The sequence below is a fragment of the Phascolarctos cinereus genome, unplaced genomic scaffold (assembly GCF_003287225.1).
Source record: "Phascolarctos cinereus isolate Bilbo 61053 unplaced genomic scaffold, phaCin_HiC Scaffold_2;HRSCAF=192, whole genome shotgun sequence".
Taxonomy (NCBI): domain Eukaryota; kingdom Metazoa; phylum Chordata; class Mammalia; order Diprotodontia; family Phascolarctidae; genus Phascolarctos; species Phascolarctos cinereus.
In genome coordinates, this window is record NW_027555625.1 from 150,341,666 (window position 1) to 150,366,893 (window position 25,228).

At 38.7% G+C, this 25,228-nt stretch overlaps 1 protein-coding gene across 3 annotated transcripts; it reads left to right on the forward strand.

Moving 5' to 3' along the window:
* The first annotated feature begins 1,039 nt into the window (after nt 1-1,039).
* On the forward strand, nt 1,040-24,903 carry POLR1B (RNA polymerase I subunit B). 3 transcript variants are annotated; one of them, XM_020987476.2, is made up of 15 exons: nt 1,040-1,277; nt 3,894-4,061; nt 4,371-4,517; nt 5,563-5,695; nt 7,711-7,847; nt 7,971-8,194; nt 8,873-9,044; nt 11,816-11,987; nt 12,947-13,228; nt 14,627-14,760; nt 15,807-15,977; nt 17,498-17,654; nt 19,355-19,551; nt 20,575-20,828; nt 22,834-24,903. In XM_020987476.2, the coding sequence occupies exons 1-15, from the start codon at nt 1,101-1,103 to the stop codon at nt 23,714-23,716; spliced, it is 3,408 nt and encodes a 1,135-aa protein (XP_020843135.2). In that variant the 5' UTR covers nt 1,040-1,100; the 3' UTR covers nt 23,717-24,903. The 3 variants fall into 3 exon arrangements, with proteins under 3 accessions (XP_020843135.2, XP_020843144.1, XP_078005806.1); XM_020987485.2 differs by lacking the exons at nt 1,040-1,277; nt 3,894-4,061; nt 4,371-4,517 and adding an exon at nt 4,754-4,832; XM_078149680.1 differs by lacking the exons at nt 1,040-1,277; nt 3,894-4,061; nt 4,371-4,517; nt 5,563-5,695 and adding an exon at nt 7,097-7,251.
* Nucleotides 24,904-25,228: the final 325 nt, after the last annotated feature.

Here is a 25,228-nt window from a genome sequence, read left to right on the forward strand (position 1 = left end):
CAGCAAAAAGATCAAGTCACTGCTTAAAGAAATTAATTCAGGCTTGAAGAAATGAATACTGGAAGGTCAAATGAAACTAAAGCTTAAATACTTGGGTCACATGATGAGAAATCAGGACTCATTTGAAAAGACCCTGATGTTGAGAAAAATTGAAGACAAAAGGAAAAGGAAATGGAGAGGATGAGATGGAGAGTGTCATGGAAACAATGAGCATGAATTCCGACAGACTTTAAGAGATAGTGGAAGACAGAAAGGCCTAACATGCTATGAGTCCATGGGGTCACAAAGAGTCAGACACAACTGAACGACTAAACAATAACAACAATACTGATCTATAGTTTTGGGGTTCTCTCCCCTTTATTTAGTCTCTCTGGTACAGATATCAAGACCTTTTCTGTCTTGTGCTCTTTCCAGGATACCTCCATCTTAAGGAGGATGTCCAGGCCAATCTCATATATATATACATGTAGAGTTCTGTAGACAATATGGAGCTGCTTGGGACGAGACTTCTAGTTCCAATTCAGGTAAAGCCTGGGTGAACCTAAGAACTGGTCGTGACACTGGGGGCTGGGTCGGGATAGGGCACATAGGCACACGTGGGCGACCAGGAGATAGTTGTACTTTCAGATTCACATAGACACTGAGGGCCACTGCTCCCAAAGTAAGGATCCCTGAGAGGCGCATATTGACTTAGAAAACCACACGTATACACATACACACATACTTAATTAATCTACTTATTCTGTTAAATATTTCTTAATTACATTTTGGTCTGGTTCGGGTGATCACGGCAGTTTTGTGGGCGCCCAAGTGCCCGGTATTTGACAATGCTATAATCCGTTTTCCTCCGCAAGTGAGCGCTAGACTTGGAGGGAAAAAAAGCAAAACAGAAAATACTCCTCACATGGGCTGCTGGGACTTGCAGTTTTCCGGTTATGGGTTTTTTGTTTTGGTTCTTTTGCGAGCGCAGATGTGATACTTCGCTTCCTCCTCTTAGGACTACATTTCCCACAACGCCACAGGAGCGGCGGGAGTTCATGACGAACTGCTTTCTGGGAGCTCGAGCAGCTGTGGCTGGTTTCCCCCACGCTACTACCAGCATGGATCCCGCTTGTAAGTGGCGGAACCTACCCAGCCAGCCCAGCCTGAAACACTTGACCGAGCCGGGTTACGGGCTTCCTAAAGAACAGCAGCTGCCGGCTTTGCAGGAACTCACGCGGCCGCACATCGAGTCTTTCAACTATGCTGTGCGAGAGGGGCTCAGCCACGCGGTCCAGGTGAGAGGGCGAACGGCCCCTATGTAACTCGCCCCCCCGACCATCCTGCCCCCTCTCCAACCCGCCCCAATGTGTCACGCTCCCCCTTCCCCTCTAGGTGCCGCGTCCTCCTTTCCCTTTCAGGGCTTCCACCCCTCTCCTCTAGTGCTGTCCCCCTCCCTCCTTTATCTCCTCCCTAGCTCTGCCAGTCTCGTGCCCTGACCTTCCTGCGCCCCAGGGGGTGAGCCGAGTGCTTGCCCTGCTCCGTTACCGGGTGCCTGGCTGTAGCCCTGGGAGCGGGGAAGAGGCTAAGCCCGGAGGGAGGGAGGAATTCGGAGATGGGGGGATATGGGAGGAGCTCAGTCCGGGCAGGATATGAAATACTATTCTCTCCATCCCACTCGACAGTTTATAGTCCACTTTGGCGGGAATAAAGAAGAGAAATGTGAAATACGGCTATAAAGGTATCCTGGGGCCAAATGGTTAGGACTGCAAAATATCAGGCTTAAAAGGTTGCATGCTAACTTTGTATTTTCAGCCTGTACTCTGAAGTCAGGTGACACTGGCCTGTTCTTCACAACACACACACACACACACACACTCACTCACTCTCTCTCTCACTCACTCTCACTCTCTCTCCTCTCTCTCTCACTCTCATATTCGCCCTCATCTTTACCTCCTACCTTCTAAGCTAACATCCCACCTTCTGCCAGAAGCCTTTCCCAGCCCTCCTTAATCTTAGGTGTTTTCCCTCTGAGATGATCCCCAGTTTATCTTGTATTTTGTTTTTACATACTTATCTGCATGTTGTCTTTTCAACTTTCTCCGGTATTTATCTTGTTTTTACATTGTCTCCCCGATTACACCGTGAGTTCTTTGAGGACTGGGATCACATTTTTGCCTTTCTTTATATCTGCAATACTTAGCGTAGTCTGGCCAGCTAGATGGCGCAGTGGACAGAGCACTGGCCCTGAAGTCAGGAGGACCTGAGTTCAAATGCGGCCTTAGACCAAACATTGGATACTTACCAGCTGTGTGACCCTGGGCAAGTTGTTTAACCCCAATTGCCTTAAAAAAAAAAAAGCCGTAGCGTGTTCTGTTTCATAGTAGGTTCTGAATAAATACTTATTGACTTGACTGACGCCTAGAGAGTATGGGGGCCACTCAGAGGTTTGTTTGTCATCCTTGTTACCTTTGACAGTTTATTAAGGGATGTTTTGAGCAAGGGAATAGTTGCTGATTGAAAGTGTTCCTTTCCATTTATTCAGCAGCATTTATTATGTGTGTATTGTTTCCCCTCTTCCAATAGAATATAAATTCCTTGAGGACCAGGATTGTTTTAATTTTTGTTTTTATATCAGCACGCTATGTATCTAATGTGGCACCTAATAAATGTTTGTTTGATTCATCTTGCTGGGTTCTGGGGTAGGGCTTGTTAAAACTTTTTCCACTGGAGATCCCTTCAGCGCTTCTTAAACTGTGGGTGGCAACCCCATATGGGATATTCCCACAGAAATAAACAAAGCTTGAGAAGACATAGCCCTGCCTCCATGGACTTTACAGTCTGGTAACGGGATAAAACAAAAATACATAACAGAAGCTGTTATTTACGTTTTCCAAAGTATGTCATATCCCAGTTTCTCATTTGAGCTACATGGTGAAATGGTGAGGTAGGTGCTTAGAGGTTTAATTGTTCTGATTTTGCTTGGAACTGAGTGACAGGCCTATGGTCTCACAGCTAGGAAGCATTAGAGACAGAATTTGAACCCATTTCTGCTATGCTTCTTCCATTTTACCACACAAAATACAAGACAGAGCAGTGACCTCAGTGAAGTTCTGGTGGAGGGGTTGAACAGAAGACACATTACCAGAGTTTGAGAAGTGTGTGAATGATAGTACTTGGAGGCAGCAAGTGTAGACTACTCTTCCAAAGAGTTTAGCATGAAAATGGGGAAGGAAATGAAATAGTAACACAGTGTAAGTAGGGTCAAGGGAAGGCATCTTTTGATGTGGGGGCATGCTTGTAGAAGTAAGGCAAGGAGCTAAAGGAAGAGTAAATTCAAAATATTTAAGAGGGGATTGAGGTATGAAAGGCCCAGTAGAGGATGGGATCCAGTGCACAGGTGGGTGGGTTAGCTTGGGAAAGAAGGCTGACTTCAGTTCTTCCTTTGAAACAAGAAAAAGGAGAGAAGCTGGATGAAAATTTAAAAGTCTTAAAATATAAAAGAGTGGAGCTGAGGGAGTTCAGGTATTCAGGGAAGATTTTCTGGCATGCTGCCCCATAAAGTCACTAGGAGGAGATTCTGGCTTCATTCTCCTTTTCACATGTAAACCTGATGTCCTGTCACCATCTTTTACTTCTGAAGGCTCGGGGAAACAAATGATGTCTTTCACGTTTATCAAGTTACGAATGAGACCCTCCTCTTGAGGGGGAGCGCACCATCTCCAGTGATTGCCCCATTCTTCTTTGGATAGCTTTATTATGAAGTTCTTTATTATATCAAGTCTGAATGAACTTATCTCCTTTATGAGAATCAATCAGAACCTATCAGTGCACTTAGGACGCATGTACTTAGAAAGTCTTTTGCCTGAAAGATCTCAGAAAACGTAAAATAAAGAAAAGATGTTGTGTTCCAGGCCATTGAACCCTTGGAATTTGCTTTCAAAGATGAACGTATCACTCTCGCTATCGTGGATGCTGTCATTAGTCCTCCCGTGGTCCCTAAAGGGAGCATCTGCAAAGAGTTGAAAGTCTACCCAGCAGAATGTCGTGGTCGGAGAAGTACATATCGGGGAAAGCTGACAGTAAGTAAATAACAATGACCAAATAAATATATAAATATATCTGCTGTGCCTAATAAGTATCACACTCAACTGGGCTGCTTAACAGCATTTAGGAATTTATGTTTTAGAAGTCTAAAGCACTACATGTCATCTAGAAATTAGAACTGCTTCTCTCTGGTTCCTTCCTCCTTCCTCCTTCCCACTCCCATTAGAAGAAGCATTACGCTTACTGTTTCAAATGAACCTTTTGGTTACTTTTGCAGTTTCAGTTATCTGGACGCAGTTTTTTATCTTGGCTAATGAATTTTTTTTCCTTCTGTTTTCCATTAGGCTGATATCAGCTGGTCTGTGAATGGGATCCCCAAGGGAATTATTAAACAATCCCTTGGCTATATTCCTATTATGGTGAAGTCTAAGCTGTGCAACTTACATAATCTTTCTCCAAAAGCTCTTATTGAGCACCATGAGGAAGCAGAGGTAAAATGAGATCAGTAACTTGGGTTGAATAGAGAAATATTTAATGCAATCAAAATCTTATTTCAAAGTTTGTTTTCACCTAATTTTCCTTCTAAGTTGTTATTCTTGTCTTTTTAAAAATAATTTTTTGATGCCTATATTTTTTACGTCACCTTAGTTTCTCCCATTATCCCTCCCCCTCTCAGAGAGCCATCCCATATAACATAGAATTTCTTAAAGACAAAAGAAGAGGAAAAAATCATCATAACTGATCAGTACATCAAAAAAGTCAGAAAATATTGCAAGATTTGTGGACCTCACCACCTCTGTAAAGAGGTGGGTTGGGAATATCCTCTTACATTCCTTCTTTCCAGTCATACTTGCTCTTTATGATTTTGCTACATTTGCTTTTGATGTGCGTATTTATATTGTGTTCTTCCTAACTATCACATTGTCATACTCACTGTATATGTTGTTTTCTTGGCTCTGCTTACTTCACCCTGCGTCAGTTTGTGTAGATCTTTCCATGCTTCTCTCTATTCAGCACTTTCATCATTTCTTACAACACGGCAAATTCCACTACCTTCACGTACCAAAATTTGTTTAGCCGTTCCCCAATTGGTGGTCATTTCCTTAGTTTCTGATTTTTTACTGTCACAAAAAATAGATATTTTGTTGTATTTGAGGACTTTCTTCTTATCATTGGCTTCTGTCAGGTACAAGCCCAGTAATGGAGTCTCTAGGTGAAAGGGTAATGGGCATTTTGGTTACTTTATTTGCATAATTCTGAATTGCTTTCCAAAACGGTTGAGGTGATTTATTGTACCACCAATAATGCACTAGGGTGCCTATCTTTTCACAACTCCTCCAACATTGACTGTTGCCATCTGTTGTCATATTTGCCAATTTGTAGGGTATGAGGTAAAAACCTCAGAGTTGTTTTAATGTAGATTTCTCTTATTAGTGATTTGGAACATTTTAAATTTTATATAGATGTATTTGTATATAGATATGAATGTGTATATGTAGCCATGTGGTAGTAACATCTCTCTGATTTTTTTGGCAGGAGATGGGAGGCTATTTTATAATAAATGGTATTGAAAAAATTATCAGGATGCTAATTATGCCTCGAAGGAATTTTCCCATTGCAATGATAAGACCAAAATGGAAAACCAGAGGCCCTGGTTATACCCATTATGGTGAGTATTGAATCATAACAATTAATACTGGGGTAATAGCTTAGAAAAAGATAAATTTAAGTTAAAAATGATTAAATCAAATGAAGAAAACTTTTATTTAAATTGATTCTTTTTTCTTTTGTACTACTCCATTTTAAATATTTCGTTTTTAAAAGTTGATTCTAACTTTTGACCCTGTCCTGTTTATAATACACTGTCTTTAACAGATCATCAGCAAGCCTCTGCTTGAACGCTTAGAGACATTGTTGTATAATACTAGTTGATTTTGGCTCAATATAAGAAGGAACTTTCTGACTTCCCAAAAATTCCTCTGGTTGTAGTTCTAAATATGTTGAAGTCTGTATAGTTACAGACATATAGATCTGTGTATATATCTACATACATACATACATACGGAGAGAGAGGAACAGGCAGGTGGAGAAAGAGCCCTCGAGATTAGCTCAACTCTTTTATCTTATTAGTGGTACAATATCATCCCTCTAGCAGTGATGGAGTTAGGACTAGGCCAGTCTTTTGTTTCTTTAGTCCAGAGGTCCTTTTACTGAACCACACTGCCTACTATCTAATGTAGTAATCTGATCTGCAACACCCCTAATAGAAAGTAGATTAACTATCTAATTTGTTTTCCATTGGGAATTTTATGCCATATCGGTCTATTGTAAAATGAATCATGTTCTATTTTCAGCCTCCTTACTGTAGTGGAATTCACTTGTGTTCTCTTGGTTTTGTGTATTAAAATACAAAATCTCCTCTTTGTATAAAAGAACATAATCACTCCATCTTAAATGTGGTTCCCCCCTCCAAAGTAAAAATTCTTGTGTATGGATCATAGGTTCACTGGATCACAGAGCTAGCTAGAGCTAGAAGGTATGTCAGGACACCATCTTGTTCAGCTCTCTCATTTTGCAGGGAAGGAAACTGAAGGCTGGGAGTTTGTGTCTTGTCCAAAGTTCCATAGGTGGTGAACATCAGAGAGAGGGTTTAACTGCAGGTCCTCAGACTTGTCAGCCAATGCTCATTTAAAATATGCCATAATAACTTCTCACTCCCAGTTAGACTAGGAGAGAACCCAGGTTGCCACACAATAAACTGTGGGGCTTGGGCAGATGAACTATAAGGTTTCTTCCAGCTCTGTGATTCTCTTATTTTCTGTGTCCTGTTTTTCTCTTGCTAGTGTATTTCAACCCTATTTTGAAGAAGGAAGCCATTTTCGCTACTGTCTTTTTTTTTTTTAACTTATATGTCATATTCCCCATAAGCATATACTAGCGCTTTATAAGCACATCGACAGTTCTTGTTTTATGTAAATGGACCATTTTGCAGACCTCTACCTAAAGTGATTTTTACATAATGTGAATTTGTAGAGGAAGAGGACCATGTGGTCAGCACATGATTCAAGGACATGTGGGGGCCAGGGACAGAGAAGTGAGAGCAGGATCAGGAATACTCGAGGGCTTGGGCCAACCATGCAGGAGGCCAACACTTGGGAGTCGGGCACAGACAGTACAGGCAACACCAGGGGTCCAGGGACAAATGGAAGATGGACATATGAGCAGGTGGTAGATTGGGGCAAAGGTCTCTCTTAATAGTGGAGGTCTCAAACCAAGCTCCCACTCAGGGTGGCAGTGGGCAGGTCTCTCTGCATCCGTTCAGCTTTTTTGGAGGGGCTTTTTTTAGGGTTGTTTTGTTTTTGTTTGTTTGAATTTGGGGGGTTGGGAGGGAGTAGGAGGCTGGGAGTGAAGGGGCAGGAGTGGAGAGTGAACACAGTAAAGTTAACATAAGTGTTTTTTGGAAATGTAGAGTTCTTTCATAATTCTTTACATAAAGTTGAATTTGTGAAATGTGAATTTACGTAAAGTGAGAACTGTATGAGCAATCAAACTAATCTTTATGGAATAAGATACTTGAGCTTAAACTGTTTACCCTTCCGAGTATAGATTTATCCTTTTGAGTTATAGTCAAGTATAGTTTCTGGGGACACCAGGTTTCTGACTTTGTAATGTTTATTTTGACAGGAATTTCAATGCACTGTGTTAAGGATGAGCACACTGCTATCAACATGAACCTTCACTACCTGGAAAATGGCTCAGTGATGGTGAATTTTATTTATCATAAAGAATTATTTTTTCTTCCTCTGGGATTTATACTGAAGGTAAGAGCATTTTTCTTATGAGATTCATCAGGAGCTTCCAAAGCTTCATTCAGATTCTGTAATGTGAATTATAGATTTGATTAAGTAGATCACTAATGTTGAACTTATTTTTTTCTGTTCTAGGCATTAGTTGCTTTTTCTGATTACCAGATTTTTCAGGAGTTAATCAAAGGAAGAGAGGAGAACTCATTTTTTAGGAACTGTGTTTCTCAGATGTTAAGAATTGTAATGGAAGAGGGTTGTCTCACACAAAAACAGGTCCTTAACTATTTGGGAGAACGTTTCAGAGTAAAGCTCAGCCTTCCTGATTGGTACTCAAATGAACAAGCTGCAGAATTTCTGTTAAAGTATGTGTTCTCTTCCAAAATATTCTTACTTTGTTGCAGGTTTGGGGTTCAAGGTGGGGGTTTTTATGGTTATGTATTTGAAGTGCAGTTGGTAGGTAGTAGTTAGCCCCCCCAGCCTCAGAGCCAGGAAATTCTGGGTTTGGATCTTCCCTCTGACAACTCCTGGCTGTGTGACCCTGACCGACTCTGTACCTCCCAGAGCCCCAGGCAGTCCTCTGCTGACCTGCAGTGGTAGAGGGTGTTTTCTCACTAAGAGTTCCCTATACCAGTGACATTATAGGTCTGGCTTTTGCGTGTGTGTGTGTGTGTGTGTGTGTGTGTGTGTGTGTGTGTGTGTGTGTGTGTGTGTGTAGTTGGGTTAGAGAGAATATGAATCAGCAACTGATTTGGTGGCTCTTCTGGTCCACAGAATCTCTAAAACAAGGTGATTGGAGCAAATGCTTAGAATAGTGGTAGCTTTTTCTTTTTCCTTGGACTTCACCTTACTGGCCAAGTTGAAGGAAAGAAGCTCTGGTATGGGAGAATTTTCCATTTCTCTCCTGACTCTACTTAGCCTTGAGTATAGATTGACTGATTAATATTTGTATATTTTTAGCAAATATTTGTGAGTTTGATTAGAACATGAAGTAGTATCAATCAGTAATTGAATTCCTTTAATTTTTTTTCTTTTTATAATAGTCAGTGTGTGTGTATCCATCTGAAATCCAATGAAGACAAGTTTTATGTGCTTTGTCTCATGACTCGGAAGTTGTTTACTTTTGCCAAAGAAGAATGTATGGAGGAAAATCCTGATAGCTTAATGAATCAGGAAGTTCTCACACCAGGACGACTCATCCTTATGTTTTTAAAGGTAAATCAAAATTTTCTGCACTTTGGACACTCATCTCTTATATTCCAAATTCAAAATACACCAACCCACAATTTTTTTCCGAATTTTCCTTAATGTTTGACTTGTAACAAGTGATATTCTGGGCCCAAAGAGATAGATGTAATTTGTCATGCAAAATAACCAAGATCTTCTTGACACAATGACTTGATACACTAATAGAAATGACTTTTTAGAGGGATATAGCCTATACAGAGGCAAGAGATAACATGTCATGTATACTGAGCAGCTCAGTAGTCCAGTTTGGCTGGAATGTAGAGTGTTTGAAGGAGAAAAATTAGCAATAAGCCTTGAGAGGTAGGCAGAGAACTTTAAAAGCAGAGAAGTTGTATTTCGTGCTAGGTTTAAAAGGGAGCCACTAAAATATCTTGAGCAGCATAGCGACATGATCATACCTGTGCTTAGGGAGTCAGGAGGGCCTGAGTTCAAATCCAGCCTCAGACCCGACTCTTGACACTCACTAGCTGTGTGACCCTGGGCAAGTGATTTAACCCCAATTGCCTTGCCAAAATACAAAACAAAACAAAACAAAAAAAAGAATGTCAGTTTAGCTTCGATGAAGGATAGATTAAAGAAGGGCAAAACTAGAGAGTGAGAAATCAATTAGAAGGCTATGCAATAGTCTGGACAAGACGTGAGAGCTTGAACTAGGGTGAACGAGTAATTGGACAGAGAGGCATGTATGTGAAAGAAATTAGGGAGGTACAGTCAACAAGATTTGGCAACTTATTTGAACCTGAGGTGTGAGGAAGAGAGAAGAGTTATCATTGACTTTGAAATTGCAAACCTGGGTTACTGGACGAATGATGGAGCCTTCAATATAAATAGGAAAATTAGAAAAAGGAAAGAATTTTAGGGAAAAGATAATTTCTCTTTTGGACATGTTGAGTTTGAGGTGCCTATCAGACATTCAGCTGGAGATGTCCATTAGGTAGTGGGTGATATAACACTGGGGTTCAGGGGAATGATTGGGGCTGGGTATATCAATCTGGGATCAGTCTTCGTAGAGGTGATAGTTGAACCCATAGGAACTAATGATATTGCCACAGGAAAGAATAGCCAAAAAAGTAGGTCCCGGGAGAGACTTAGGGTATATCTGTGCATAAAGGATGGGACAAGGATGATGCAAAAGAGACTAAAGAGGAATAACCCAAGAGAAATGTCTTTATAAAAAACTAGAGAGGTTGGTCAATAACAAAATGCAGATGGGAGGAAAAGTAGAAAGATTAAAGATAGACCATCAGATCTGGCACCTATTAGATTACTGCTAACTTTGTAGATATTGTTCAGTTGTTTAGTTGTGTCCAACTCGTTAAGACCCCCTGGGCCATACTGGCCCTGAGGTTTTCTTGGCAAAGATACTGGAGTGGTTTGTCATTTCCTTTTCCGGTGGATTAAGGCAAACGGGGTAAGTGACTTGCCCAAAGTCACACAGATAGTAAGTGTTTGAGGCCAAATTTGAGCTTGGGTCTTCGAGACTCCAGGTCCAGTGCTCTATCCGCTGAGTCATCTAGCTGCCCTTTGTCGAAATTAGTTCTAGTTAAAAGGTGAGATTAAAATCTAGGTCATAGGGGGTTGAGAAGTGAGTGGGAGGCAATGTTTACTTAGCTTTTTCTAGGAATTGGTCTGTGAAAAGAAAGATATGGGTAGTAGTTTGAGGATATGTTGGGATTTAGTGAAGGGATTTTTTTAAGGGTGGGGAGATCTGAGCATGCTTGTAAGCAGTAGAGTTGGAGCCAGTAAATAAGGAAAGAGATTTGAAAAGAGCTGGTGGTAGGAGGGTGGTTGAAAAGACAAACCCAAGGCCAACAAATGGGAGAGAATGAGATTAAGAGGGGTTGACTTTTGCAAGAAGAAAGACCACCTCCCTTATAATTCAAGAGTCTACCTTGTCATTTGGGCTTTCCTTGATTTATAGCCTCTTCCTTCTCTGCTGCCCCAGCTGCTGAGATATTACTAATTGCTCTGCAGTGCTTTCATATGAAAAGACTGGCCCTTTCCAGGCCACGCACAGCCTTCTAAATTCTTGAGTATAATCCTCTGCTTTTCTTGGCTGTTATCATTTATTGGCATTTAGTGTGTGTTTAAAGCTCTTCAGGGTTGAAGCAGGTTTGGGTACTGAAAGGTCTAGTCTCTCAAGATTCAAAAGTTTTATTGACTTTTCATATTAAGTATAGAAACACATTCCAAAGCCAACTACATTTTCTTTTATTGTCCACATCTCTGTTCTCTCACTTTTTCCCTAGCCCATTAATGTGAATAATCTAGAAGTGATTATATTTTTCTTCACTTTAAGACTTACTAACCTATAGATTAGTATGTTTAGAAGCAACGGAAATATTGATTTATTCAAACAATATTTGTTAAGCACCTGCTGTGTACAAAGTACCATGCTCAGAAAGATAGTTTTAGATGAGAGAAGGTCTCTCTCCCTTTAGGGACCTGATATTCTAGCATAGGAGTAAGGTATTGTCGCATATACACAATATTGCATGTTAAATGCAATAGAAAGTTATTGAACAAATTACTAGGTGTGGTCTGGGAAGGTTATTCCTGCTAGAGGATCAGGGAAGACTTCATGGAAGAAATAGCATTTGAAAGGGTTTTTTTGTAGTTCCTCAAGCATGATTCATTTTCTCAGTGATCTGGGTAAGTCACTGTATCATTACAAAGCACTTGTGAATTTTTAAAAAACTAATCTCCCCATTGCTTTTTTGTTGTTGTTTTCATTTCAGGAAAAGATGGAGGCTTGGTTGGGGTCTGTTAAAATAGCTTTAGATAAGAGAGCTCAAAAGACCAATGTCTCTATTAACACTGAAAATCTGATGAAAATATTTAGTATGGGATTAGACCTTACAAGACCATTTGAGTATCTTCTTGCTACTGGGAACCTACGCTCAAAATCAGGTGAAATTATTGTTGTGGTGTTTTTTTCTTAAATTATTTTTTAAAAAAAGCTGTCCTGGACTTTTGTTTTAGATGGTTATTAACACTGAAATACCTAAATGAAAACAAAAACTGCCCATACATGAAACTGAATTCCATTATTTTCAGTTTTATTAAGTGCATATCAACTTTAACAAGATAGGTTTTTAAGTCTGCTACTTGCTTCCTAATGTCTTTTTTTGTTTGTTTTTTAACGTGGTATATATACTATTCTGATTTTACTTTTTTTCATTCCACATCACCTCATAAGGCTTCTCTTTTTGATGTTTTCTTCGTATTTGTCATTTCTTATGGCATAACAAATAAAAAGCAGAAATGCTATGAAAATTAGAGAGGATAGCTATAGTGTTGCTTATTTAAGGACAAATTATGTGATTCTGTGTTATCTAAGCACCTTAATTGCCCTTTCTTTTGTCCATTACATTAGCACTTCCACCAGAGTTCTTAGTAAATTAGGAATAGAAATTCCATTGTTTATCAAGAGCGGTCATTCTTAATTTGAGGCCTAGTGAATTTTGTTTTTTGATGTTTTGATAACTGTATTTCTATATACTTTGTTTCCTTTGTAATCTTATGTATTTTATTTTGTACATTTAAAAACACTGTTCTGAAACATTATTAAAAACATTATTCTGGGATCCCTATGCTTCACCAAACTGCTGGGGGGGCGGGGGGGCTTACACAAAAATAGGTGAAGAACCCCTCATTAGCACAAGGTTCCTCCAAAGGTTGGCTACTTGATAGAAACAGTAGTATAAGGTGCTAGAGGTTGAAACGGTTGACAAAAATATGTTAGGGGTAGTTAACATAGATAAATAAACCTATAAACCTATTTAACCTTAGTGAATATAGAATTTATTTTATTATGGTAGCATATGCATCTAGAGCTTTTAAATAGCTTTGATTCTTGCTTTGTTCAGGTCTTGGCATGCTGCAAGATTCTGGCCTCTGTGTGGTGGCTGACAAACTCAATTTCATACGCTACCTTTCCCATTTTCGCTGTGTACACCGAGGTGCTGCCTTTGCCAAGATGAGAACAACCACGGTACGAAAGCTGCTTCCAGAGTCCTGGGGTTTTCTTTGTCCTGTGCACACACCAGATGGAGAACCTTGTGGCCTGATGAACCACATGACTGCTGTCTGTGAGATAGTCACACAGACTACCTATATATCTTCCATACCACCTTTGCTTTGCTCCTTAGGTATGTTTCTTGCAATTAAGTGAAAGTTTTTCTCCTACAGCAATTGTGGTAGATAATTGTTCAGCTTTTGGGAGATCAGCAAGGACATAGTTTTCCTGGAGGAACTGCTTTTTAATCTTTTTTACTACAAACTGTTGAAAGCACCTTGAAAATTGAAAAGGAAAGCAGGAATTAGCAATGTTAGAGGTGCCCCTCTGCTTTTTACAAAATTCTACAGCTGAAACCAACAAATGTTCAAAGCCTCCTTTGAAAGTGAAGACCTAAAAGCACCAATCCTTAACGTCCAAAGGCCATGCATTCTGTGTCTAGTAGGTGCATATTTAATATCTGTGCCCATTGACCTTACCAGGTATTTAATGACATGGGCTAGGGAGACTCTGTCATGGTCCTTTCCAGGCTCATCTCTATTTCTACATGGAATTGCATTCAAACTTTTCTGCCCACGGAATCCCTGACGTTCAGCCACTTCAAACAACTCTTGTTTATTTCCTAGTGCTCTTTCCCCTTCCAGTGTAGCCTATTTTCTGTCTTTCACATGAGCCTTCCGTTCCATGATGGACTTTTTACTGTATTCCTTGTTACTTAGAAGCAGTTTGATCTCTTCCTCCTGTTCCATATCCATCTAGTTCTGTGATCTCTAGAGTGGTGTCCAGAGGCCATTCATTCCTAGATGCCACATAGTTTACGTAGCAACATTTCATTTTCATAAAGACCAAGACCTTAAGCAATTTCAGAAATCTAGAGGTGAATCCAAAAGTTGAAGAAAATAAATATGTCCCTGGACAGTGAGCAGCAACAGTTAATAGGTTAGAGACCCTTCAGTGACACCTGATACACTATAAAAATCTGCTTGGTATAACAGAATGATCCTTAAGTGGAGTAGACTGCCTTGTTGGGAACTAGTTGCTTCACTTTTGTTTGACCCTTCAAGCAAAAGCTAGATCTGGTAGTGGGGATTCTTTTTGAATTAGACAAGGTATCCACTGAGGTCTGTGATTCTGACCCTTTTTTCTGTGTTAATGTGCTGAATGTTTTATTTAAACTGTCTGTGTAATGTTAAGATGCATATGAATATTTTGCTTTGTATGTCTTTTTTTTTTAAATTATCAGTATTTACCTTCTTGGGCCTCTTACCAGTAAGGAAGAAACAAATAAAAAACTGAGGTTTTCACTTTTGTGACTCAGTTTGTCATCTGCAAAGTAATGGTACTCTGATTAAAGACACACTTATTAAGGAAGACTTATAGCTTCAAATTAGTCTAAGGGTATTAATATTAAGTGTCTAAAGTGTCTAAAAATGATGACAGAGACTATTGGAAACCCTTGTGCAGGTAGTTTTAATAACTACAAGAGTTTTGGTTTGGTTGACTGTAGCATATTATTGTCCTCTTTCCCCAGGGGTTACCCCATTTGATGGGACTCCAGGTCAACCTTATAATGAATGCTACCCTGTTATGTTGAATGGTATCATGGTTGGCTGGGTGGAAAAGGATCTTGCTCCTGCCATTGCAGATTCTCTCCGGAATTTTAAGGTGATCTTAGATAAGTGAATTGACTTCTCCTTTTTTGTTTGTTTTGTTTTGGTTTTTTTACTATTTTTTTTAATTCATTCTGAAAAAGTGGGCCACAAAACAATCTGAAGAAATTTGAGAAAGCATAAGAATGGCTAGGATCTAGAATTTCATCTGGAACCAGGTTGAAAAATATTTTCAGACAAGTAAATTGGCTGGCCACCACAGTGGGTAACTAGCTTAACTGGTTTGAATTAGGGCATACTGTCTGAGCAACATGTTTGCTGTTCCCTCAGGTCTGTAATTATTGACAAACTTAAAATCTGGCTAAGAAGATAAACAAAATAAACATTAATGACTATAATCGGTATCTAAAAACTGAGTATCCAGATCAGTTCATTTGGTCACATACAATAGATGTTAGGTCATATAAAGTAACACAGGCCACACTCATTGCCTTCAGGGATTTGAAAAGAGAAATAAAATAGGTTTTGGGGGGACTGCCTTTATATTTTCAAATTACTCTATTCATTTAATTCCAAGGACTTTATCCCCTTGATTATTAGGCTATTTAGAGAATTAGCACAGTAGCAGTGCCTAAAATTTTATATCCTTTGCTCATACTATTTATACATTTAACATAAGACTAGAGAAAGTATTTTTAGCTTTCTACAAGGATTCTATGTGAGGTGTAAGTTGTCACATATGCTTAACTTAACAATGCATTTTAGAATTAGTTACTCATTAATTGGTTCTGAAATAGGAAACTGAATTATCAGACATAGGATTCTGGAGGAATTTAGAGAACAAAAGAGGTGGTTAATGGCTTTGCCCCACTGCCCAACATCTCTGTCCTGGGGAGGGTTGGATAAGGGAGAGTCATTAAGTTCCTTCCATTCTGATCTATATTTCTCTTTTTTTCCTATATGCAACTGCAGCTTGTCAGGGATGATTTGACATTTGCCACGAGCTGCATAGTGGTTTACTTTTTGCTAAAATACAGAACCATCATTCATGAAATTAAAGAGGAGAGGAAAATTTTCTGATTTTCTTTCTCTTGGAAATAGGTATTGGGGAAAAAACAAATTCCTCCTTGGATGGAAATAGTCCTTATCCCAATGACTGGAAAACCAAGTTTGTACCCCGGACTATTTCTTTTTACTACTCCTTGTAGAATGATACGACCTGTGCAAAATTTGGAACTGGGTAAAGAAGAACTGATTGGCACTCTGGAACAGGTAGGGTGATATACCTTCTTGGTATCTATCTAAGATGTTACAGTTTGTGTAGGTTCAGGCATCCTTTTAATTGCCCATTTGTTCCATCTGTTAAAAATATTTGATAAAAATAGTTAGTCATTTAACCTGAATCTTGTCAGTTACAGAGTTGTAGATTGGTGCTTTTAAAAATTGTCTTGGGAGTGGGTATAAATTGACTTTGATGTAATGTTAAAAAAAAAAACTAATCAAGTGGGTTAAATGGATCCAAGTAAGTGGATTAATCTGATCTAAGAAAATTGTACTGAGAAAAAAGGAAAGGAGGCAGACATGGGTAAATTACATCACAGCAGAAGGCACAAAAACCTATAACAGCAGAGGGAAAGAAGGGAGGGAGATGAGCATTGTTTAAACTTTACTCTCATCAGATTTGGCTCAAGAAGGGAATAACATAATCAGTTAGGTATAGAAATCTAACATGCCCTGTAGGCAGTAGGAGGGAAAAGGGGAAAGAAAAGGGAGGGGTGATAGAAGGGAGGGAAGAAGTAGTAAGGGTAAAGGGAAAAAAAAGGGAGGAGGCTAATAGAAGGGAAGTGAGACTGAGGGAGGCAGTGGTCCAAAGCAAAACATTAGTGAGGAAGGGAAAGCATAAAAGCGGGGGGGGGGGGGGTAGGACGGAGAGAAAGACACAGATAGTAATCGTAACTGTGAATGTGATATATGAATGTGATGGAATACTATTGTGCTACAAGAAATGATGAACGAGCAGACTTCAGAAAAACCTGGAAAGACCTGTATGGTTTGATGCTGAGTGAAATGAGCAGAACCAGGAGAACGTTGTACACAATAACAGTCTCATTGTGCAATGACTAATATTGATAAACTGAACCCTTCTCAGCACTACAGCACATCTCCAAAAGCCTTATGATGGAAAATTCTATCCACATCCAAAGAAAGAACTATGGAGTTTGAATGCAGATTGAAACATATACTATTTGCTTTTTTTTTCTTCTGTTGTATTTTGTTTCCTCTTTCTGGTTGTTCCTCCTATTAGTTCTAATTCTTCCTTACAACATGACTAATGTGAAAATATGTTTAATAGGAATGTATATGTATAGCCTATATCCGATTGCTCACCCTCTTAGGGCAGGAGATAGGGAGGGAGAGGGAGAAAATGTAAAACTCAAAAGCTTATGGAAGTGATTGTTGATAAATCTAAATAAATTAATTAAAATTTTTTTTCTCATTTTACCCCTTTTATACATTATCATTTAAATAGCTCACTGTTAATTTTTTTTTAAAAAACCAGCTCTATTGTTAGGCATATTACAGTTGTCCACAGCCTTTCAGATATTCTGAGGACTATTGTAACCTTAACTTCATTTCCCAGAGTCTATGTAGTGTACATTTTCATCTGATTTCAACTAAATTAACTAAGATTTTCTCCCCATTTTCTCATGCTTCTAAATATTATGACACCCACCATTGACTTCCATTTATTTCCTTAAAATCTAAACTTTGTTCTTTCTTTTTGGTTTCAGATCTTTATGAACATTGCTATCTTTGAGAATGAGATTGTTTCTGGGGTAACCACACACCAGGAGCTCTTTCCTCACAGCATGTTGAGTGTGGTAGCCAGTTTCATTCCTTTCTCTGATCATAATCAGAGTCCTCGAAACATGTACCAGTGCCAGATGGGTAACTATCTTGTTAATTAGGATAATTATGTACTGTTTTTTAAAAACTCATATATTTTATTTTTTCCCCAGCTAACATGTAAAAACAGTTTTCAATTACATGCTATTTTTTAAATGAAAATAAAATATTCATTAAGAAATTAGAGTGCTTTAAACCATGATCCAAAACCAGGTGTACATTTCTAGAAGCCCTAGTCTTATATGGTGATAGATTTGTGACTGGGTGACCTAGCTCAATCTGTTGTCTTCAGCCCCATTAGCTGCAGTTCTCTCCTGGTTCACTTTTTAGCATGAGAAGGAAGTAGGTGCCATGAGTAGTGGGGCATACCTAGTCCCTGATACCAGGAGAGCCTGAGGCTGGTGGGTTGCTTGTGTTTGGGAGTTCTGAGCAATAAAGGGCTAAGTCAATTGGGTATCCACCCTAAGTCTGGCAATATGGGCCCCTCAGACTGCCTGACAAGAGGCAAACCAGGCCAAGTTGGAAATGGCAAGTCAAAGCTTCTATGCCAATCACTAGTGGGGCCTTTGTGGCTGCTATTCTACCACCCTGGTCAAGAGAGGATAACCCATTTAAAAAAAATAAGTAGAGTCAGGAGATGGAAGCCTAGTGGGAATATGGAGACTGTCTAGAACTGTCTTTAGGATTTGTCATAGAAGGCTAAAGGGATTTAGTGTGGGGCAAAGAAGACTGTCTTTTTAATAATTATTACTGATGGATTTCCTAGCCATCCTCAGGATTTTTTGAAGATAATTATTTCAGAGATTTTTAAAAATATATTAGCGAACATTTTCACCAAGCTCTTTTCAGAACATATAAAAATTCCTCCATAAATCTTAACTGTTGAGAAAAGCACAATTTTAAAAGCTTATTCTTGTGTCAAATGTATATTTAATTTGAAAACTACATAGATATGTTTCATTTGAAAAGGATGCATTTGCTCATTTTTAAATCATTATTGTACCGTTAGTCTTCTTTTTGTACTTTTGAAGTTAAATTCTTTCTTTAAGTTTGTCTTGTTCCAACAAGAAATATTCATCTTTTTAAAATTTGGAAATAGAATTCAAATTCTGTTTGATCACAATTTCTAGTTAATTCCTTTTATTTGGTATCAACAAAGTTATAAAAGCTATCTTCTGCCACTTTGAGTCATTATTGAAAATACTCCAGCATGTAAGATGCCCCCAAGGACTCTTTGAAATCTCCCAAACTGATATTAAATAATTGGTAAATAATTTTTTTGAGAATGTCCTCAGTAAGGAGAAGCAGCGCGAAGTACTAGATAGAGCACTAAACTTGGAATAAGGGAAACCTGGGATCGTATCCTATCTCAGATGCTAGTTGTGTGCCCCTAGACAAGTCATTTAAGCACAGTTTCCTCAACTGTTAAGTAATGATCATATAGCCTGTAATTTTTGCCGTATAAGTTCGTGGATATAAAGCATTCTGCAACCTTTAAAGTGTTATGAAAATGTCCGTTATATAAAAAATACAGCAACATAGGACCCCTTGAGTAAGCCACCTAAGTTATATATTTTGTGAGTATCTCTTGTTACTTTTTCTCTATTGTCATTTTATATTGCGTGGCATTGATTTTTACACGTGGTATTTTTCCAATGTATGGAAAAAAATACATTGGGTAGTAAAATAATACACCTTATAAATATTTTGGGAATTCACAATTTGGATTTTTTTTTCTCTAGGTAAACAAACCATGGGATTTCCACTTCTTACTTACCATGACCGATCAGATAATAAACTGTATCGTCTTCAGACTCCACAAAGCCCATTAGTGAGACCATATATGTATGATTACTATGATATGGATAACTATCCCATTGGGACAAATGCTATTGTTGCTGTCATTTCTTACACAGGATATGATATGGAAGATGCTATGGTATGTTATTGGAAAAGGAATTTCAAAAACTAAGAGTGACAGGGCTTTTTTTTTTAATTAATTTTTATTGATAGCTCTTATTTTTATGTTGCCTAGATTTCCCAGTGTATTCCCCCCTCCCCCCAACCCCCTGCCTTTGGAGTGATATGTCATTAAAAAAAGAAGGAAAAAGCTCCAGCAGTTGGCAAAACTAACATATTGGAAAAGCCTGATATGATATGTAGCTTTTTGCATCCATGGACCCCTACCTCTACAAGGAAGCAAAAGTAGAGCTTTCTGATTCTATTCTTTGGGATAGGACACTTTTCAGTTTGTGTTTTCCAAGTAAGAATCTTTGACATAGGTTTGGCTCAATGTGTCAGCCAAATAGGCAGGCTTCTGGCAGATCAAAACTCCAAGCACGGTGCCTTGAACACAGACCATATATACATGTATATATTCTAAAATACTTTGTTTATTCCTTAAATTTTCAAGGACCTAATCTGTTTTTGCTCTATTTGTTTAATATATGATTTGATTATTTTTGTCAGTGTGAGCATTCCCTCCTCCAGTACATGTTGTCCACAGCCTTTCAGATATTGTGAGGATTATCACAGCTAAAACATTCATCTTCCTCCAGCCAACCTGTACCTCTCCAAAAGTTATCTAGACTGGTCCTTGGCCAACAAAAATGCAGACCATCATCTGGCCCATACTCCAAGCCTTTCCAGGCTGGGAGAACTTACCACAAGTAAGGCATCAGAGTAGGATATGATAGAAAAAAAAGTATGTTTGCATGTTTCAATTTTAAAGAAATTATTTTACTTGCTTGCTTCTTTGTGGGTTATCCTGCCCTTTCAAAATTCATTTAGTAATCAGGTTTCTCCAATTTGGAAAGTCAAGTTCAAATTGAAAATAACAATGATATAGTATATTTCATCTTAATGAAAGAGCATTTAAAAGTCAAATAGAATTACCTTTAAAAGTCCTAATATAACAGTGATCTAAGCAGGTTTCAGATTTATGATTATTTTGTTTTCTTAGATTGTGAATAAAGCTTCCTGGGAAAGAGGCTTTGCTCATGGAAGTGTCTACAAGACAGAGCTCATAGATCTTTCAGAAAAAATCAAACAAGGAGATGACAGTCTGGTGTTTGGAGTCAAGCCCGGTGATCAGCGGATTCAGCAGAAATTAGATGATGATGGCTTGCCATATATTGGATCTCTTCTGAAATACGGGGACCCTTTTTACAGTTACCTAAATATCAACACAGGGGAAAGCTTTGTGACATACTATAAGTAAGTTTGGATCCCTTTTTTAAAAAAATTTATTTATTTTACAGGGTCTCCTGAGAAATGTGCTCTCTTCTACCAAAAGCTTATATTAAAAAGTGATTGTTAGGCTTATCGCTGTGATGAGCACATCTTAGCTACAGTCTCAGGTGTGGTCTTTGGTCAGCCAATCTGTGCTGACTTCATTAGCCAGGATCTTTCCCAGGCATCATTTGGGGAAGGAAATCATTATGGTCCAGCACCTACTGCCTTTAATTTATAAGTGAACGAACTGCTGCTATAGGTAAGGGTTACCTTTAGGCTTTTCATGCTAATTATCTCTCCTTAGAACCTTCTGCAGAGCTGAATTGGAAGCAACAAAAGCTTAACGGGGCGGGGGGGGGGGGGGTCATCAGTGCCTTAGTACAGTGTCTGACACATAGTAAGTGCTTAACATATGTTTATTGACTGATTGACAGACAGCCTTTTTTTTTATTAGTAACTTCCCTAAATATGCATTTGAAAAATGCAAGATAAGCTTAAGATTTTGTTTTCTTGATCTGAATTTAATGCAGTGGGTTTTTTTAATTATTTATTTTTTAGTTTTAAACATTCACTTCCATAAGATTTTGTTTTAAATTTCTCCCCCTCTCTTTCCTCCCCCCTCCCCAAGACAGCATGTAATCTGATATAGGCTCTACTTATACATTCATCTTAAGCATATTTTCACATTAGTCATGATGTAAGGAAGAATTAGAACTAGTGGGAGTAACCATGAGAAAGAAAAAACAACAAAAGAAAAGGAGAGCAAATAGTAAGCTTCCATCTGCATTCAGACTCCAAAGTTTTTTCTTTGGATGCAAATAGCATTTTCTATCGTGAAACTTTTGTTAGATGTCTTAGATCCTTGCATTGCTAAGAAGAGCTAAGTCTATCAGTGTTAGTCATCGTACAACATGGCTGTAAAACGTTCTTCCGGTTCTGCTCACTTCACTAAGCATCAGTCCATACAAGTCTTTCCAGGTTTTTCTGAAGTCAGCCTTTTCATCATTTCTTATAGCACAATAGTATTCCATTCCATTCATATGCCATAGATTGTTCAGCCATTCCCCAATTGATGGGCATCCCCATAATTTTCAATTCTTGGCCACCACAAAAAGAGCTGCTGTGAGTATTTTTGTACATTTGGGTCCTTTTCCCATTTTTATGATCTCTTTGGGATACAGACCTAGAAGTGATATTGCTGGGTCAAACAGTATGCACAATTTTATGGCTCTTTGGGCATAGTTCCTGATTGCTCTTCAGAATGGCTGAATCAGTTCGCAACTCCGCCAACAATGCATTAGTGTTCCAATTTTCCCACGTTTTCTCTAGCATTTATAATTTTCCTGTTTTGTCATGTTAGCCAATCTGATAGGTGTGATATGGTACCTCAGAGTTGTTTTGATTTTCGTTTCTCTAATCAATAGTGATTTAGAGCATTTTTTCATGTAACTATGAATAGTTTTAATTATTTCCTCTGAAAACTGCCCATTCATATCCTTTGACCATTTATCATTTGGGGACGGTGTGATTTTTTTTTTAATCTTAAGTTTAGTTGGCTCCTATAACAGATTCCGTAGAATAGTGGGTAGCTTTTCAGATAGTGTGATTGTTATAAACAGAATCATGAAGCTCTTCAGAGGAAGCCTTAATTTGAAAACCTCATTTTCAGTTCTAGGCAAAAACTCACATAGCAATAATATCCAGAAGAGTTCTCTTTCATCCATTTTGGCATTTTGATTAAGTTAATTTTATATTTATTGAAAGTTTTCAAATTACACACACACACACACATATCCATATATATTTTACAGTAAATGTGTATATATGTGTATTCCTTTGGGGTAGTTGGAATAGATGTCAACCGAGAGAGAGAAAGAGAATTTCTGATCTAATGTTTCATGGAGGAAATATTTACCTAAATACATTATTTTGAAGAAACTAAGACCATTGAAAAAGCTAATAATAAATATAAACTTTTCTTTTTTAGAAATAAGGAAAATTGTATTGTGGATAACATCAAAGTATGTAGTAATGACTCTGGGAATGGAAAATTCAAAAGCATCTGCATCACCATGAGAATCCCCCGAAACCCAACTATCGGTGATAAATTTGCTAGTCGCCATGGACAGAAGGGAATTTTGAGTAGACTGTGGCCTGCTGAGGATATGCCTTTTACAGAAAGTGGAATGGTGCCTGACATTCTATTCAATCCTCATGGTTTTCCATCTCGAATGACCATTGGAATGTTGATTGAGAGCATGGCAGGGAAATCTGCGGCTCTGCATGGCCTCTGCCATGATGCTACACCCTTCACTTTTTCAGAGGAGAATTCTGCCTTGGAGTACTTTGGTGAGATGTTAAAGGCTGCTGGTTACAACTTCTATGGCACAGAAAGATTATACAGTGGAATCAGTGGGGTAGAATTAGAAGCAGATATTTTCATAGGAGTTGTCTACTATCAGCGCTTACGTCACATGGTCTCAGACAAATTTCAGGTGAGGACAACTGGAGCCCGAGATAAAGTCACTAACCAGCCCATTGGAGGAAGGAATGTACAGGGTGGAATCCGTTTTGGAGAAATGGAACGAGATGCCCTTTTAGCACATGGCACCTCCTTTCTACTTCATGATCGCCTCTTCAACTGTTCTGACCGCTCAGTCGCTCATGTGTGTGTGAAATGTGGTAGCTTGCTTTCACCACTTCTAGAGAAGCCACCACCTTCCTGGTCAGCCATGCGCAAAAGAAAATACAACTGCACTGTGTGTAACCGTAGTGACACCATTGACACAGTTTCTGTTCCTTATGTTTTCCGCTATTTTGTAGCTGAATTGGCCGCTATGAACATCAAAGTCAAACTTGATGTCATTTAACTTTTCTGTTCCTGCTGTCTCAGGATTTTTGTTTCAGATACATTTTTTGCATTTAAGATGATTTTCAATAAAAAACAAGTTTTTTGAGGGGTGGGGGTTGGAGGAATTTAAATCCATTATTTTGTCTATGTTATTAAACATTGATTGGGAATTTTCAGGAAGCAAAATATTATTTTGCACATGGAGTAATGCAGTGTTCTATAGTCCATAGAAATTACACAGAATTTTTGTATATTTGAACTATGTTTGGTATCAAAGATGAGACCTGGGTATGACTATTGCACAGTACATTAGTCTAAGATCTGTTAAGATTGCAATGTTCTTGTTATCTGAACCACATTTCATTACACAAGATCTAATTACCTATATTGGTAAAAAAAAAATTTATTTTCTGTTACCCTTTAAAGCAAATTGATGCAAAAACCTTAAGTGTGCTTTTAAGTCGTAATTTCATCATAATTTTATATTATGTTCCACAGCAGCAGAGCAGTTGAGAGAAAGGCAGTACAGACAGTTCTGCCTTAACATAAGTGGGACTGTTTAGCAGACCTTCCCTTCTCCTTGTGGGGTTCCACAGGGCCTGGCCCCTGTAGCCAGAGTGGCTTCAGTGCCTGGGGTGGAGGACCCCTGGCATAGGGCTGTATGTAGCATTGCTCCTTCCACTGCCACCACCTGGCCAGGAGCTGGTGCCAGAGCATGGGCTGGCTGCCCACCACTGGGGAGTCAGATGTGTGTAATTCGAATTTACATAAAGCAAGAACTGTCTACATATAGCCACAGTACTAACGTTAGTACAACAACTGTGCCTAATGTATGCTAGGCACTAAGGATACAGACCCAACTGAAACAGTCTCTGCTCTCAAAGAGTTTACATTCTGTAGGGGACAACAACATACACATGTGGAAATAGGGTTAGAAGTCCAGAGAAGCCGGGCTACTCCTGTGTGGGGTCTGCAATCAATTACTCTGACAGTGAAAGTTAAATTTAAAATGTCTGCTTTTAAAATTCCTAAGCAAGGGGCAGCTAGGTGGCGCAGTGGATAGAGCACCGGCCCTGGATTCAGGAGGAGCTGAGTTCAAATCCGGCTTCAGACACATAACACGAGCTGTATGACCCTGGGCAAGTCACTTAACCCCATTGCCTAAAAAAAAAACAAAAAACAATAAAATTCCTGAGCAAACTGTCACCCTTAGTGATATCCGAAATCTCAACTCCCATCTGGTCAGACTGACCATCTTTAGTTTGCCGTCAAGAAACAACCCTCATCCCTAGAAGCACAAGGAGACTTAATTGTCCCCTGACTGCGACGTAATGCATCTGTTTTTATGTTAAATGCCCTGGGCAATTTCAACTACATATATCATGCCTTTTTTAGACATCTAGAGAAATCAAGAAAACTGTAGATGAAAAAGGAAATATTGCTAAGCAAGTTCATATGTGAGAGAGGTAATAATTGAATTCACACAAACTAATGAAATTACCAAGAAGACGGAGAGCATAAAAAGAGAACC